Source organism: Myxocyprinus asiaticus, chromosome 33, assembly GCF_019703515.2.
Source record: "Myxocyprinus asiaticus isolate MX2 ecotype Aquarium Trade chromosome 33, UBuf_Myxa_2, whole genome shotgun sequence".
Classification (NCBI taxonomy): Eukaryota; Metazoa; Chordata; class Actinopteri; order Cypriniformes; family Catostomidae; genus Myxocyprinus; species Myxocyprinus asiaticus.
The window spans coordinates 17,140,388-17,158,353 of NC_059376.1; the positions used below are offsets into that span (position 1 = coordinate 17,140,388).

The window sequence follows — 17,966 nt, forward strand, 5'->3', positions numbered from 1 at the left end:
ACATCCCCTCATCACTGACCCTCAACACTGGAGCCCCGCAGGGCTGTGTTCTCAGCCCACTCCTGTATTCCCTGTACACACATGACTGTGTGGCAACACAGCTCCAATGCCATCATTAAGTTTGCTGATGATACGACGGTGGTAGGTCTGATCACTGACAATGATGAAACAGCTTACAGAGAGGATGTGCACACTCTGACACACTGGTGTCAGGAGCACAACCTCTCCCTCAACGTCAGTAAGACAAAGGAGCTTGTGGTGGACTTCAGGAGAAGAGATAGAGAACACAGTCCCATCACCATCAATGGAGCACCAGTGGAGAGAGTCAGCAGCTTCAAGTTCCTGGGTGTCCACATCACTGAGGAACTAACATGGTCCATCCACACTGACGCCATTGTGAAGAAGGCTCATCAGTGACTCTTCTTCCTGAGACGGCTGAGGAAGTTTGGAATGAACCGCCACATCCTCACACGGTTCTACACCAGCACTGTAGAGAGCATCCTACCTGGCTGCATCTCCGCCTGGTACAGCAATAGCACCACCCACAACCACAAAGCACTGCAAAGAGTGGTGCGAACTGCCAGACACATCATTGGAGGTGAGCTTCCCTCCCTCCAGGACATATATACCAGACAGTGTGTGAAAAAAGCTCGGAGGATCATCAGAGACTCCAGCCACCCGAGCCATGGGCTGTTCTCACTGCTACCATCAGGCAAGCGGTATCGCAGCATCAGGACCCGCACCAGCCAACTTCATGACAGCTTCTTCCCCCAAGCAATCAGACTTTTGAACTCTTGATCTCCCATGATCAAAATACATCAGCACTGCACTTTATTACTCTTACTCTTATATCTCACACCGGACTGTCATAAATTATATTATTATTATATTATATTCTCTCTTAACAACTTACTATCAACGACAGCCTGAATGTCAATACAGTACAATACAACCTACTGTACATTCTATATATACTATATATACTTTTTTATTGTATAATGTGTATTTTATATTGTGTGTATTGTATACTGAACATTGTATGTTATTATTTGTATATTGTGCTGTGTGTAATTATGTGTATATTAGATTTTAAATTGTGTTGTAAATCTGATGTTTATTGTAAATTGTCTCATCACTGTCACGACTACTATGTTGCTTGGAGCTGCACTCAAGAATTTCACACACTATTGCACTTGTGTATATGGTTGTGTGACAATAAAAGTGATTTGATTTGATTTGATAGCGCTTATGGTTGTGACCATAAAGCTCTATTTTGGTCTTGTTACTCCAAATTACAGTGTGCCAGAAGCTGTGAGGCGTGTCAAGGTGTTGTCGGGCATATTTTAACCAGATTTTTTTGTGGCATTGGCGCAGTAAAGGCTTGTTTCTGGCAACTCAACCATGCAGCTCATTTTTGTTCAAGTATTGTGCTCCTTGAAACAACCACACCGTCTTTTTCCAGAGCAGCCTGTATTTCTCCTGAGGTTACCTGTGGGTTTTTCTTTGTATCCCGAACAATTCTTCTGGCAGTTGTGGCTGAAATCTTTCTTGGTCTACCTGACCTTGGCTTGGTATCAAGAGATCCCCGAATTTTGCACTTCTTAATAAGTGATTGAACAGTACTGACTGGCATTTTCGAGGCTTTGGATATCTTTTTATATTCTTTTCCATCTTTATAAAGTTCCATTACCTTGTAACGCAGGCCTTTTGACAGTTCTTTTCTGCTACCCATGGCTCAGTATCTAACCTGCTCAGTGCATCCATGTGAGAGCTAACAAACTCATTGACTATTTATACACAGACACTAACTGCAATTTAAAAAGCCACAGGTGTGGGAAATTAAACTTTAATTGCCATTTAAACCTGTGTGTGTCACCTTGTGTGTCTGTAACAAGGCCAAACATTCAAGGGTATGTAAACTTTTGATCAGGGCCATTTGGGTGATGTCTGTTATCATTATGATTTAAAAAGGAGCCAAACAACTATGTGATGATAAATGGCTTCATATGATCACTATCCTTAAATAAAAGACTGATTTGCATGATCAGTCATATTTTCAAAATCAATGCCAAAATTTCACAATTTCTGCCAGGGTATGCAAACTTTTGAGCACAACTGTACTCTTTTAGCGCTCACCGTGCGCTGTCGAAGCACCCAGGGGTGTTCTCCGCACTTATCTGTGAGAGAGAGGGAGAAACCACTGTGATGTGCCATGAAATCCAACAGCTGTGGAGATCGCTTGCTTTCTACAGAGGTGAATGGATTGGCAGTGGAATACATCAACACCGTTCAGCTCCAAAGAAAAAATCTGAATGAGTGGTTGCACACCAGCTCCTTTTATACCCGTATGTCCGGGGTAGTGGCATGCAAATTTCACTCACCAATTTTCATTGGCCTTTTCTCAAACATCAGAGGTGTTTGGGGCTCCCAAGGCTGACTGCTAGTGTCACTACATCGACACAACTTTGGGTGAGTGACAGATAGGGAACCTGGATTTTTCTTTTTTTCCCCCTAAAGAAAACACTTCCTCTATCAACAATCTGACACTTCTTCAGCACACAAGAAAAATCTCTCTGTATCTCTCTCTCTCCCTCCTCAGTGTAACATCTGAACAGGCTCCCTTCAACCAGAGGGAGCCCTCACCTGAATATTGAACTCTGTCACTTCCTGTTCCTGCCACATCAGTTCCTGTTTGGTCATTCACCATGTATATTAGCCATGTGCTCACAGTATCACTTTGCGAATTATTGCCAGTTATCTGCCTTACCAAGCGTTTATTCTCTGCCATTGTTTCTGGCTACTGTTATGACTATTGCTTACGTTTGCTGGATTTACATCTCTGGATTATTGTTTTGGATTTGTTTGCCTGTGGACCGATTTATCTGTGTTTTGACCCAAGCCTGTGACCTGACTACATTTAAGGAATACTGTTTGAATTGTTTGTTCAATCCCTCTAATAAATATCTGCAAATGGAATCCTCTCAGCCTACCCCATCCTTACAGAATACTTTGCCTGGCTCATATCCAGCGGATGTCTCTCAACTCCTTTCAACCATCGGGTATCAGAATGAGGTGCTCAAAGGTTTTCAACACCAGCTGCTAACGCTACAAGCCAAAAATGACCAGCTAACACAATATATTCAGTCCCTTCCTGCACCACGCCATGATCTGCTAAGATTTGCTCTTGCTGATAAGTTTGACGGCTCTCCTGATAACTGTACAGGTTTCCTACAACAATGCTCGATTTACTTCTCAAACCAACCTGATGTGTTTAACCAGGATAAGTTGAAATGCTCATTTATCATGTGCCCAGTTTACTAACTGGGAAGGCATTAGAGTGGGCTACGGATGTTTGGGATCATGATGCACATATTCAACAATCTTACAGTCATTTTACTACGTTGATTCGTGATGTTTTTCAATACCCTGCGGGAGGTATGGATACAGCAACTCAGCTCACTCAGTTACGTCAAGGCAATAAATCTGCTTCCGACCATGCCATACAGTTTCACACTCTTGCAGCACAGAGCGGATTTAATGACATCGTGTTGAAACACATCTTTCATTCTAGTCTGTCAGCCAAACTCAAGGCAGAATTGGTATGCAGAGATAACTCCCTCGACTACTCTCAGTACATTACCCTCGCTACCAGACTAGACAATCTCTTACGATCGCAACCATGTTTCAATACCTCCTTGACATGTCATGTACCTACAACCTCAGTTCAAGTACCAAGTCAGCAGCAACCTATGGAGACTATGCAAATAGGACAAACGTGTGTGTCTCAAGATGAACGTCGAAGACGATTACTCCATAATCTCTGCTTCTACTGTGGTGAACCAGGTCATTGCTGTTCCAACTGCCCTGTCAAACCTGCTCCCACCTTTTCACAATGTTATCGAGTGAGTCACATCTTTAACCATCAGTCAAGGCTTGTCACTACCCATTATTTTGTCCATAGCTAACCAAGAATATCATTTCTCAGTGTTAATAGATTCTGGAGCTGCTGCCAATGTAATACATCAGGACTTCATGAAGCAATTGAACATCCCCACAACCAAGTGTGAACCACCTATTACTGTAACTGCTGTCGATGATGGTCCCATTGGTAAAGGTCATATCACTCATCAAACTCTTCCTATAAAACTCCAAGTTGGCATGCTTCACATTGAAGAAATTACTCTGTACGTCATTTCCTCACCACGAAACCCAGTGATTCTAAGATATCCCTGGAAGAACAAGGACTTAATCCATTGGTCTCCTCACTGTCACCTCCACTGTCTGGAACTGCCACCCAAGTTTACAGTTTGCACAACTCATCTCACCGAGAACCTCCCTTCATTGCCGAACAATGTCCCCAATGAGTATGATGACTTGGCAGAGGTTTTTAGTAAAGAGAGGGCCACCCAGTTACCTCCTCATCGATCCTGCGACTGTGCCATCGACCTTCTTCCTAACACTTCTCCACCCAAGAGCCGTGTTTACCCATTGTCCATACCAGAGACCAAGGCTATGGAGGAGTACATTGACAAGGCCCTATCTTATGGATTTATTAGATCCTCAACTTCTCCAGCTGCTTCCGGATTCTTCTTTGTTGACAAGAAAGATGGTGGCTTAAGACCTTGTATTGACTATCATGCACTCAATGCAATTACTGTCAAGAACCTCCATCCACTCCCACTTATTCCTTCTTCCCTGGAAAAATTATGAGAGGCCAGATAACTTCACTAAACTGGACCTCAGATCTGCTTACAACCTCATCAGAATACGAGAGGGTGATGAATGGAAGACAGCCTTTCTCAACACCAGGGGGCACTATGAATACTTGGTAATGCTATACGGACTATTCAACTCATCTTCCGTCTTCCAATCTTTCATAAATGAAGTCTTTAAAGACCTCTTGAATCAATATGTGATAGTCTACATAGCCGACATCTTGATCTATTCACGGTCAATGGAGGAACATATCTACCAAGTAAGAAATGTCTTTTCACATCTACTCCAGAACAATCTTTTCGTCAAAGCCGAGAAGTGTGAATTTCACGTCCTTTCCACCACATTCTTAGGATATAATATTAGCCACTCTGGAGTGAAGATGGATCTCACCAAAGTAAAAGCCGTCATTGACTGGCCCACACCCACCACGGTAAACAAATTACAATGATTTCTAGGCTTCGCTAATTTCTAGATTCATCCGTAATTATGTAAACTTGAAAGGGCAGTTTTCAATCAAATCTCTGCCTATCTCTCACAGAACAAGCTGCTGGATGACAATCAGTCAGGCTTCAAAAGTGGACACTCCACCGAGACTGCCCTGCTGTCTGTCACTGAGTCACTGAGACAGTCGAAAGCTGAATCCAGATCATCCGTCCTGATTCTGTTGGACCTTTCTGCAGGGATCAGTGCTTGGGCCATTTCTCTTCTCTATATACACAACATCACTGGGACCCATCATGCATGCACATGGTTTCTCTTACCACTGCTACGCTGATGACACGCAACTCTACTTGTCTTTCCAGCCCAATGACACCACAGAGACTGCTCGAATTTCTGCCTGCCTGGCAGATATCTTGGCCTGGATGAAGGAGCACCACCTGCAACTCAACCCAGCCAAGACTGAACTCCTTGTCTTTCCAGCCAACCCTGCTGTTGAACACAACATCACCGTGCAGCTGGGTGCAACTACAGTAACGCCTTCCATATCCGTCGGAAATCTAGGGGTAACCATCGACAACGGACTAAATTTCACAGACCACATCTCAAAGACCGCAAGATCATGTAGATTTACACTACAATATCAGGAAGATAAGACCCTTCCTCTCTGAACATGCCACACAACTGCTTGTCCAGTCACTTGCCATAACTAGACTGGACTACTGTAATGCTCTCTTTGCAGGCCTCCCTGCATGTGCAATTAGACCCCTGCAAATGATCCAGAATTCAGCAGCACGTCTGGTCTTTAATGAACCAAAGAGAGCACATGTTACACCACTCCTTGTCTTTCTCCACTGTCTGCCGGTTGATGCACCTATCAAATTCAAGGCTCTGATGCTGGCATACAGAACAGTCACTGGGTCCACTCCAGCATATCTAAAATCATTTATGCAGAGCTACGCGCCCACTAGAAGCCTGCGGTCAGCTAAGGAACGTAACCTTGTTGTACCAACACAAAGAGGCACCAAAACACTTTCCCAAACTTTCAGCTTCATCATACCACATTGGTGGAATGACCTTCCCAACTCCATCTGTGAAGCTGACTCACTCTCTGACTTCCAAAAATGACTAAAAACATATATTTTCCATGAGCACTTAACCAGTCATTAAAAAAAACAAACAAAAAAAAAAAAATCCTGTTGCACTTTATTCTGTTTTGAATACTATTCTGATGCTAGTGAAACTTTGTAATATGGCACTTTTCATACCACTGTCTCCTTAAGATGATTCGCTTATGTTTTCCTCTTTTGTAAGTCGCTTTGGATAAAAGTGTCTGCCAAATGAATAAATGTAAATGTAACTACAGTAACATCGCTGCACCCATTACCTCTCTTCTTAAAGGAAAACCCAAGAAGTTGTCATGGACAGAAGCAGCAACAACCACCCCAAATAGACTCAAGTCCAGTTTTACCTCTGCCCCCATTCTCAAGCATCGCGACCCTCAACTTCCCTTCATTGTAGAAGTCGACACGTCTGAAGAGTGGAGACACTGGCTAGAAGGCGCACTTCATCCATTTCAAGTCATCACCGATCACAAAAATCTGTAATATATCAAGGAAGCTAAGAGATTGAATCCTTGCCAGGCCAGATAGGTACACTTCTTCACTCGGTTCGATTTCACGGTCACATATCGTCCAGGAAGTAAGAATAGTAAAGCCAATGCTTTGTCATGTATCTATGAATCTGTTGAGACACATATTAGTCCGGAGAGGATTCTACCTTCCTCCATCATCATCGCACCCATCCGGTGGGATATCATGAAGGAGATTCAACGCATTCAACAAGAGGAATCTTCCCCTCCCAAATGTCCCGCTGGCAAAGTGTACGTTCCTTCCAGTCTACGCAACAGAATTATTCAATGGGTTCACACATCACTCACCTCTGGACATCCTGGAATTAACCGTACAAACACTTTAGTCAGGAACTCCTTTTGGTGGCCAACACTATCCACTGATGTCAAGAACTATGTAAGTGCCTGTCATACCTGTGCACAATCCCGCACACCTCGTCAACTACCTGCAGGACTATTAGAACCACTACCCATTCCACAACGACCCTTGTCCCACTTGTCTATTGATTTTGTCACTGATCTGCCTAACTCTCAAGGATCCACCACCATCATAGTCACCATTGATCGCTTCTCAAAATCATGCTGTCTTATACCATTGAAGGGTCTACCCACTGCCATGGAAATGACTCAAGTGCTGTTCAATCAAGTGTTTCGAATCTATGGATTACCTGATTACATAGTCACTGATCGAGGACCACAGTTCACTTCAAGAGTATGGAGAGCCTTCTGCCAACTACTCAACATCAACATCAGTCTCACCTCTGGATACCATCCACAGGCTACTGGACAGGTGGAGCATCTCAGTCAGGAGATTGGTAGATATCTAAAGTCGTACTGTAGTAAGGAACAGGAGAAGTGGAGCATCTTCCTTCCATGGGCAGAATATGCCCAAAACTCCCTCACACACTCTTCTACAGGTCTGACCCCCTTCCAATGTGTCCTGGGATATCAACATCCCCTATTCCTTTGGTCTGGGGAGCCTTCTGAAGTGCCTGCCATGGACGATTGGATTAGAAGAAGTGAGCTAGTCTGGAACAGTGCTCATGTCAGTCTTCAACGAGCCATTCGATCTCAGAATACTCATCCTGAGTATCAACCAGGTCAAATGGTGTGGCTTTCTACTTGGGACCTACGCCTGAAACTCCCCTGCAAAAAGTTAAGTCCTAGGTATGTAGGTCCTGTCAAGATCTTATGTCAAGTTAATCTAGTCACATACTGTTTAGAATTGCCTGCCACTTACCGCATCTCTCCTTTTCATGTGTCCCTCCTGAAACCGGTCCATGAGTCACTGAGACCTGAGGCTACTGATGAGAGACCTCCTCCACCGCTTGAAATTGATGGAGCTCCTGCCTACCAAGTTCAGGAGATTCTCAATTCTCGCAGGAGGGGTGGTAAACTTCAATACCTCGTGGACTGGGAGGGATACGGCCCAGAAGAGAGATTGTGGATACCAGTCAAAGACATCTTGGACCCATCACTCATCAGAGACTTTCATCAAGCCCATCCGGATCGCCCGGTCCCCAGACCAAGAGGTCGTCCCAGGATAGGAACACTTAGAGGTGTTTTTAAAGGGGGGAATCTGTAACATCTGAACAGGCTCCCATCCACCAGAGGGAGCCCTCACCTGAATATTGAACTCTGTCACTTCCTGTCACTAATGCCACATCAGTTCCTCTTTGGTCATTCACCATGTATATAAGCCATGTGCTCACAGTTTCACTTTGCGAAGTATTGCCAGTTATCTGCCTTACCAAGCATTTATTCTCTGCCATTGTTTTTGACTACTGTTATGACTATTGCTTACGTTTGCTGGATTTTCATCTCTGGAATACTGTTATGGATTTGTTTGCCTGTGGACCAATTTATCTGTGTTTTGACCCAAGCCTGTGACCTGACTACATTTAAGGAATACTGTTCGAATTGTTTGTTCAATCCCTCAAATAAATATCCACAAATGGAATCCTCTCAGCCTACTCCATCATTACACGCAGCTCTCAAATTACATATGTCTCTTGATGGTTACAGTAACAGAATGCCAACTTAGCAAGAAACCGCATAACTGTAATCTCGTCATGTATTCCTTGTGAATTGCCCAGACAAAGAAAGGAAAATTGCCCATGTGTTCGTTCTCCTATGGTATTCTAAAATTAATCAGCCTAATATGTGTTTCACTAGTTCACATGTTCATATAATACTTGAGAGAGGTACGGGTGAACATACAGTATCTGGCTTGCTGTCCGAGAGACTTGAGCACTAGACTCCACATGATTTTTATTTTTTTTCTTGTTGTGCCAAACCCATAAGACTTCTATGGAACACAAAAGGAGATACAAGACAGAATGTGAATGGTCAGACTGGTTGGGATGCTCAAACGAACAGAGGATTTTTTTTATATCGCCACTGAGCCAGTTTTTCCATCTTGGAAGCAACCTACAAATGGCCACTTCTAGTTGTGACTACATATTAAGCTGGCAAGGAAGGAAGTGTTTTAACATAAAAAAATAAAAAAATAAAAAACACTTTATTTTAGGGATCAGAAATTAGAGAGTAATTACTGTAATGACTAATATTTTGACTTGTAAGTGACTAGTTACGGACTTATTTGGAATTATAAAGTATTTATTAGGCCTTTGTTCATTGATTTATTACCCTTGACTAACAGCCCATTTACATTTGTTTCTTCCTAAAATAAACTTATTTGGTTAAAACAATAGATACCAGTAGCTAGTAAGGTGCAAAATACATCATTTAAAGGTTCAAAATATAAGTATAATACAAATATAGAAGGCAGAGACTTTTGATGCTTGGTGTGGGCCTAAATAGCAACAAAAAGCATCCTCTTTGCACTAAGGGCAAACAGTGTTAGATGCTTTTTGCACCCCTTATTAAATACTACCATACAGTATAGAGGCATCACTGCAGCATGTTTGTGTTTTTTTTAGAGTCCCATAGACACCCTACAACAGGGGTTGGCAACCTTTTTGATATGGAGTGACATTTTTTATTTTCCTGGTCAATGGCTGTGCCATTTTTTTCTATTTTTCAGTTGTTTCTATTTTGCATTTTTTTGCAGTTTCTGATTTAATTATTATTTTAATTATTATTCATTACAAATGATATTATCAGCATAACAATTTGAGTGAAAAATGTGTGCAAAACCCAGTTATTATGATATAATCACGATCCTGCATGTGAATTTTCACAAAGCATCATGTGAAAGTGCTTTAATGAAACTTGTCCTTTTGAACAAAATGAGTTAACAGTTAATGGCACAAATTTGCTCATTTGATTACTGATAATGAAATTGTGTGGGATCTTAAATATTTCTTATATTATGTCATATTATATTTTACTCAATCACACAGAGCTGGGTAATCACAAGCATGCCAGCAACAGCAAGAGAGGAGCAGTCTATTATATTTATAAGAAGTTTTTTGCACCTGCATTCCAATCTACATCTTGCTGTAATCCTTCCTCATGATCACGCAGCGTGTTTTCATCAGCTGAATGGGAGGCTAAACACTATTAAAGTGTGACAAGACTCACGCTGCACGTGCAAGCCATTCGTGCATCACAAGGTGATCAACTATTTAGCCCTAATCACACTGGCAAAATCCTAGAACTTTAACTTTGATTTTTAATAGACTCAGATTTTTGAACCCCACAATGTGGATTTATGTTTTCTCTTTTAATTGTTTAATGTAATTTTGAGTGTGACCATGGGTTTAAGGAGGGTGTGTACCTGAATGCGAAATCTCAAGGATTAATAGTGGTTTCCCTTATTACATCACGATGTTGTTCTGAAAGCAAAAATAAACAAATGAAACACGGAATGTAGGCACGCAGCCTGACCGAAGCAAAGCGGGCATGTTTAATCACGTGATTAAAGGAAAGTTTAAATCTTGTGATGCATGAATGGCTTGCACTCGCTGCACGAGTCTGTTGGGTAAACTGCAGTTTCATCACATTTTAACCTCCCATTCAGCTCATGAAAACGCGCTCCGTGATCATGAGGAAGGATTACATCAAGATGTAGATTTGAATTCAGGTGCGGAATTTATATAAATAAAATAGTCTACTCTCTCGCCGTTGCTGGCATGCCACTTATTACCCCTCCATGTGCCAATGCTGGCACGTGTGCCATAGGTTGCCGACACCTGCTCTACAACAACCCCTAGCCCTAAACCTAACCCTAACCTTCTCTGCTTTGTTGAAATAATATTTGCATTCTACATGTATTTCATACTTATAAGCCACACATTCACACAGAGTACTGAGAACCTATAAAGGATGTAATTTGCATCATAATAGCTATTGATATGTTTTGTTTTTAGATAAGAAATTAATTATGACAAAAGCAAATATAAAGGAGCTATAAAGCCAGAATAAGAAATCAGCCAAACAAGTCCATAACCAGTCACTTACAAGTGTAATTATTAGTCATGAAATACTGTCTAAATTCTGATCCCTAAACTAAAGTGTTACCAAAACACTTTAAAAAGCTTTAATCTAAATCTGTCTGCACAAAGTTTCATTTTATTAGATTTATTTAAAAAGTCATTAAAAAAATTAAAGCTGTTAAAATAAGCTTTAAAAGACAGCTATTATCACTGTGAGATACCAAAAAGCAGATAATAACAAGCCAGAGTGGAAGCCTTATTAGCTTCAGCCTGCATATTTACTCTCTGCTAGCAAGTATGACATTTAAACCAATAAGACATCTAATATTCTGGTGGTGTTTAGAGGTTCCACACATGAATGAGTGTTTTTAAGCTCACAAAACACAACCAAAACATGCAGACTTTCAAACATTGCCACAATAGGTTGCATTCAGATTTAAAAAGTACCAACAGACCTTATTTACAACAGTGCCATATTTTAGACTTGTATGAAAACAAGGCTGTGAGGGACAGACTTACTGCCTCTTCATTGGCATGCACTGCATAAAGCTGTTAGATCATATCTCATTTTCCAAAACAATTATTTTCTGGAGGTTTTCTGGAGGTCACCTGAAATTCCTTGGAAGGATGTTTTTTCAATGTTTCGTCAGCAGAACTATCCAAAACACTACAACCGTACAACCCATTGAAGAGTAAGTCTATCCCTCATAGCCTCATTATAATTCCCATCAAAAATTAAGAAAGCAATTACTTTGAATAATGTCCACTGGTACGAAGAAGCCAATTCCTAAACAACCATATCCTCACATCTGTACCACATCCTCAATTGCTAATCAAAAATCTGAGTATACACTCCGAATTGAATGCAAATGCAGAAAGCCGAGTGGTAAGTGAAGCTGAAGGGGAAACACACAAAAAAGAAAGACTTACGAAGGCAGGTGTTTTCTCTAAAGTCCTGTAGAAATTTCTCACACTCCTCCTCCTGATTCCCACTGCCTCGGCAGGTACACCAGGGGGAGATGGTGAAGTTTGAGTGACCTGAGTCCACATAGTTAGGAGTCATGTCTGTACCTATAACAGAGCAGGCAGATCAAATCAACAAACAAATGTCATTCTAGGTTACTGAATTATACACTGCACTGAATGATAAAATGAACTAAAGTATGTGCACTATTAAATTTAAGAGATAAATGTAGGTTAATTTTTTTGTGTTTTTGTTATTTATCTTCTAAGTCAAATATTAAAACCAAATTTGTTCAGTTAAGTTGGCGTAGGTATTATCAAGGTGTTAATAATAACACTTTTATTTATAATTGTATAAAATATTTAAATGACAAAAAGTTTATCTCTTTCACTCACCGATGAGTCTGGTATAAGATGCGAGGCAGGCCTGATAGTCATCGTTGAGACAGCTGCTGACGGAGTGAGGGGTCATCTGACAGTTTGTGTGGAAATCAGCCAGGCGTGACCTTGCCAGAAAAACACAACATCAACATGGCAACATGGAACTGCTTTACATGAAACAAGTGCAGTAAGTCTACAGTTTGGCTCCGGGTAAAAATGGGGAATGTTTGTGGGTCAAACGAGTAGTGTGTGTATTCATATGTGTGTGTGTGTTTATGACTAAAGAGGCCAGAGTGCAATACACAATGGACAGATTGTGAGTCTCTGCTGGTTCAGAGGCGTCTTTAGCTTTACACATCACTGGCTTTTCTTCAAGATAAGGGTGAATCATGACTCTCTTTCTTTATTTTTCTGTCTTTCGTTCTTTCTCTCTCTTTTCCTCTGTCTGTTTGTTAGTCATCCATGCTGACTGTGACCACTACATGCTTGTGGTTTAGAGGCATCCTGGAGGTCAGGCAGAAGACAGGACATCCTCTTTGGAGCATAAGGGAACACAAGAGTCTCTACAAATACTTGACTTGTCATCATAGGCATGGGTGTTATGTAATTTTATATCACAGTAAAGGTATCTCACAATATAGTCATGAGATTTGCTGGAAATTCAAGCTCAAAATCTTTTATATATTACTTAACCATAAAGTAATGTATGTTTTCCAGTTATCTGAATGTCCTGGGTTCAATACAAGTTAAAATCAAATTACAGCATTTGAGGCATAATGTGGATTATAAAAAAAAAAAAAAAGAAAATTGGTAACACTGTAAAATAAGGTTCCATTCGTTAACATTAGTTATTACACAGCTCTCTGGAATACTCTATTCTAATTGGTCAATGCCGCCATCTAGCGGTCTGATATCTCTGAGTAACAACCGCACATCCACATATCAGAACTCTTAACAGGGTATTGTGAATTTGCAAATAATCTTTCCTGCTTCTCGGATCACTGTGCATTCACTACAAGTAAGCTTATAAAATAATTTTGACTCAGATCAATGTTTCATGTGCATTTATTCATGTATTGGCAAGTAGTCTTGTAATAAGCTGGAAATGAGCAGTCAGATGGTCATTATTTACAAAATAAACACCAACAGAACGCTGATGCTAACCAGAAGTGAAATTTAGTTGTTCAGCAATGTCTTTTTTTCTGAAATAATTACATAATTTCAATGCAAATCAATGTCTCATGTCCATTTATTAATTTATTTGGCAAGTTGTCTTATAATAGGCGGAATAATGAGGAGTCAGATTGTCCTTTTTTACAGAAAAAAAAAAAAAATACCTTAATGCATTACTTAATGCATTAGGTATCACAAACTTACAATAAACAATATATATTTGTTTACAACATTTATTAATGTTTGTTAATGTTAGTTTACAAAAAAAAAAAAAAAAAAAAAAAAAAAAAATTTTCATTGTTATTTCATGTTAGTTCATAGCAGTGCATTAGCTTATGTCAACATATACAACATTTGATTTTAACAATGTATTAGTGGAACATTAACCAAGATTAATAAATTCTGTAAAAGTATTGTTCACTGTTAGTTCATGTTAAATTATGTTAACAAAGGGCAAAGATTGCAGTTACAGTGAGGCGCTCACAATGGAGGTTAATGTGGCCAGCCCATAAATGTTAACATGCACACCATTTTAAAAGTATAGACACAAGACGTAAACATTAGTAGTTGTTAACTTGACTTAAGGCCAATGCTGGCATGCGTGCCATAGATTGCCAACCCCTGCCCTGCCTTGCCCTAAACCTAACCCATGCTTTGTTGAAATACTATATGCATTCTAAATAAAATTGCTTTCTAACCTTTTCTGTGTAAAGTTAGAAAGCAATATATATATATATATATATATATATATATATATATATATATATATATATATATATATAAATTTTTATAATTTTGTATATATATATTTTCTTGTGGAAATCAACATTATGTCACAAAAGCTGTCGACTGAGCTTAACTTGTATTGAATTCAGAAAATTCCTTCAAATACTTTATAAATGAAATTGATTTCTGGATTTTAATAAATAATTCAATTATAATTCATTTTTAATGTTTTTTTGTATTTTTCGGACTTGGTGAATGCAAACCATGATAAGATTATTCATTACAATTAAATGATATTTCTGTACAAAAACAGCTTCACATTATGCAATCCTAGTGTTACATTGAAGACAGTAATCAAAACAGTAATACATTATAAATATGGATGTCACATTTTGAAACAGTTGAAAATAGCTGTTGTGACATTGGTTAGCAACTGTACACACCCTACAGTTTCAACATGTGTACACTGGACACACATAAGTCATTCCCATTATAATCATTGAAGCTCTCTACACTGGAAGCACCATTCTGCAACTAAGTTTGGAGAGTAGGCTATAGTTTCTACTTGCCATCACATTTTTTAAATCACACCACAGATATACCGTGCCAAGTGCCCATTATCAAAGACCAAAGTACCGTAGAGTCTCTGTGGAACAGGGTGCTTCTAAACACAGATACATTCCCAGTGGCGCCCAGTGTGTATTTAATTCTTACCCTCCCCTTCTTTGTAAATGCACCTTTTAATTAGCATACTGCTAAAGACCCTGCTGTGATTTACATTTCTAATTACATCTGTTCACGCTGCTGGAATCAAATGGAGAGGTACGAAAAATACTGATGTACCAGTTGGGTTCCCAACATGATATAAATACTTGAATCGCTTAGGGGCTGGAAATCATAAAAGTTCACAAATTTTCAAAACTCTCTGTTCTTAAAAATGGGGCAACATGTTTTATATCCTCTAATATATTCACAATGTCTTTGTAAAAAAAAAAAAAAGAATAAAAAAAAAGTACAAAGCCACCATCAGTGTCTTATTTGTTCACTCTGTCTTACGGTATTAGTTGAATAATGAAGTACTTAGCCCTGCTAAAATGTTTAAATGATAGGGGAGAGTCAGTTTGTGTTTTTTATACAACAGATAGTTCCAGTCCTCTAATTTGATTGGGCAAGCTGCATTCAACGAGTGCTGATTTTTCATATAACAGCACTTGGACTTGTAAATGTTTGTATACTTTGCTTGTCTGTGTTCATGGCATTTCAGACAATCAATCAGTCTGTGCATTGCTTGTCAACATACTACATGCTTTTGCACCTTTTGGAACTATTTTCATTGGCAGAAATGAATTCAACATGACTATATTTAGTCTGAAATTACCAACATAGTATCATGAGATAAAATAGTAAGAAACGTCATGGTTACTTTCATAACCTCCGTTCCCTGATGGAGGGAACGAGACATTGTGTCGATGTAGTGACACTAGGGGTCACTCTTGGGAGCCCGAAACACCTCTGATCTTTTGAAAAAAGGCCAATGAGAATTGGCAAGTGGAATTTGCATGCCACTCCCCCGGACATACGGGTATAAAAGGAGCTGGTTTGCAACCACTCATTCAAGTTTTGTGCTGAGGAGCCGAGACAAGGTCCCGGCCATTTCAGCGGGTAGTTCAGCATTGTGGCAAGAGGAACACAACGTCTCGTTCCCTCCATCAGGGAACGGAGGTTATGAAAGTAACCATGAAGTTCCCTATCTGTCACTCACTCGACGTTGTGTCGATGTAGTGACACTAGGGATCCCTATACAAAACACCACAACTAGCTGAACTGTGTTACGTGGACTAGCGGTGCGAGATGGGCAGACTTTTGTCTGTCATGTAACCTCCCCCAGTGCTGCTACGAGCGTCGACTGCTCAACAAATAGGGACAGGCTAGCCCAGCCAAGGCCTCTTTCCCCTCTTTTTCTCCCCAAAAAGAGTGGAATTTTGTTAACGGACTGGGATCTGCGAGTGTCCACGTTGGGGGGGGGGGGTGTCACTCCCAAGGGGAAGACACCACAGAGACCACACCCTGACCAGAGAAGGGGGAGGTACTTCAAGTGGAAATACATCACATGGTCTTACCGTGTCTTGTTAGAAGTATGTCATGTGGAGAGTCGCATGGTAGGTCCTACCCATGGGGGGAGGAGTTTCTACAAGAATGACGACCAGAGCAGAGGGCCCTCTGCTCAAATAAGATGTAGTTTACCAAGAGGGAAATGATTTTACGGAAGATAAAACACATGGGGTTTCTTATGGGGAACCACCGCATGTGGAGCACCTACCTCAGTACAGGGCCTTAACAGAGCACTTAATGAGCCGGCAGCGAGTTTCTCCGCAAACTCAACTGCCACAGGGCTAAGGAGGAAGTTATCCAGGGATCACAGTCTGTGAACACTACTGGTAGTCAAGAGTGCACATCTTCCCCTCAAGGGAGTGGAAAGGTGCTATGCGCAAGTGGTACATCCGGCCAGCTGTCCCGGAACTTACCTGCTTGTGCCTTCCACTACACGGGATGAAACAAACTCAACCCGGAGACTGTAGAACCTCGCAAAGGTGTTGGGTGTTGCCCAGCCCGCTGCTCTGCAGATGTCTGCCAAAGAGGTGCCACTGGCCAGGGCCCAGAAGGCCGCCACACTCCTGGTAGAGTGGGCTCGTAACCCCGCAGCGGGTGGCACGTCCTGAGCTTGATATGCCATAGCGATGGCGTCAATGATCCAGTGGGAAATCCTCTGTTTGGAGACAGTGCTTCCTTTCCGCTGTCTACCAAAGCAGACAGAGAGCTGCTCGAAGCTCTGTGTGCAATCCAAATAGATGCGTAAGGCTCGCACCGGACACAGCAATGCCAAGGCTGGGTCTGCCTCCTCCTGGGGCAGCACTTGCAGGTTCACCACCTGATCCTTAAAAGGGGTCGTGGGAACCTTGGGCACATAGCCCAGTCGAGGTCTCAGGATCACGTGAGAGTAACCCGGACCAAACTCCAGGCACGATTTCCTGACAGAGAACGCTTGCAGGTCCCCTACCCTCTTGATGGAAGTAAGCGCAGTCAGGAGGGCAGTCTTGAAAGAGAGTGCCTTAATCTCAGCTGACTCCAAGGGCTCAAAGGGAGCTCCCCATTGAACCTGAAGGACTACAGAGAGGTCCCGCGGGGGAACAAGGTGTGGTCTAGAGGGGTTCAACTTCCTAGCGCCTCTCAGGAACCTGAAGATCAAGTCGGGCTTCCCCAAGTACTTACCATTTACTGCATCGTGATGAGCCGAAATAGCGGCTACATACACCGTCAAGGTGGAGGGGGACAGCCGCCCCTCCAACCTCTCCTGCAGGAAGGAAAGCACTGATCCAACTGTGCATCTCTGGGGGTCTTCCCATCGGGAAGAACACCACTTAGCGAACAGATGGCACTTCAAGGCATACAGGCGCCTCGTAGAGGGAGCCCTAGACTGAGTGATTGTGTCTACCACTGCGGGTGGTAGGCCACTTAAGTCCTCCACGTCCCGTCCAAGG

At 41.4% G+C, this 17,966-nt stretch overlaps 1 protein-coding gene across 1 annotated transcript in view; it reads right to left on the reverse strand.

Moving 5' to 3' along the window:
• Positions 1-17,966, reverse strand: part of LOC127424142 (GDNF family receptor alpha-2-like) — a 145,277-nt gene that overhangs the window by 20,141 nt on the left and 107,170 nt on the right. Inside the window, exons 5-6 of the mRNA XM_051669071.1 lie at positions 12,544-12,653; positions 12,115-12,255 (exon numbers count right to left, since the gene is read on the reverse strand). Of these exons, the coding sequence (XP_051525031.1) occupies positions 12,115-12,255; positions 12,544-12,653 (251 nt within the window). The remainder of the gene's footprint in view (positions 1-12,114; positions 12,256-12,543; positions 12,654-17,966) is intronic.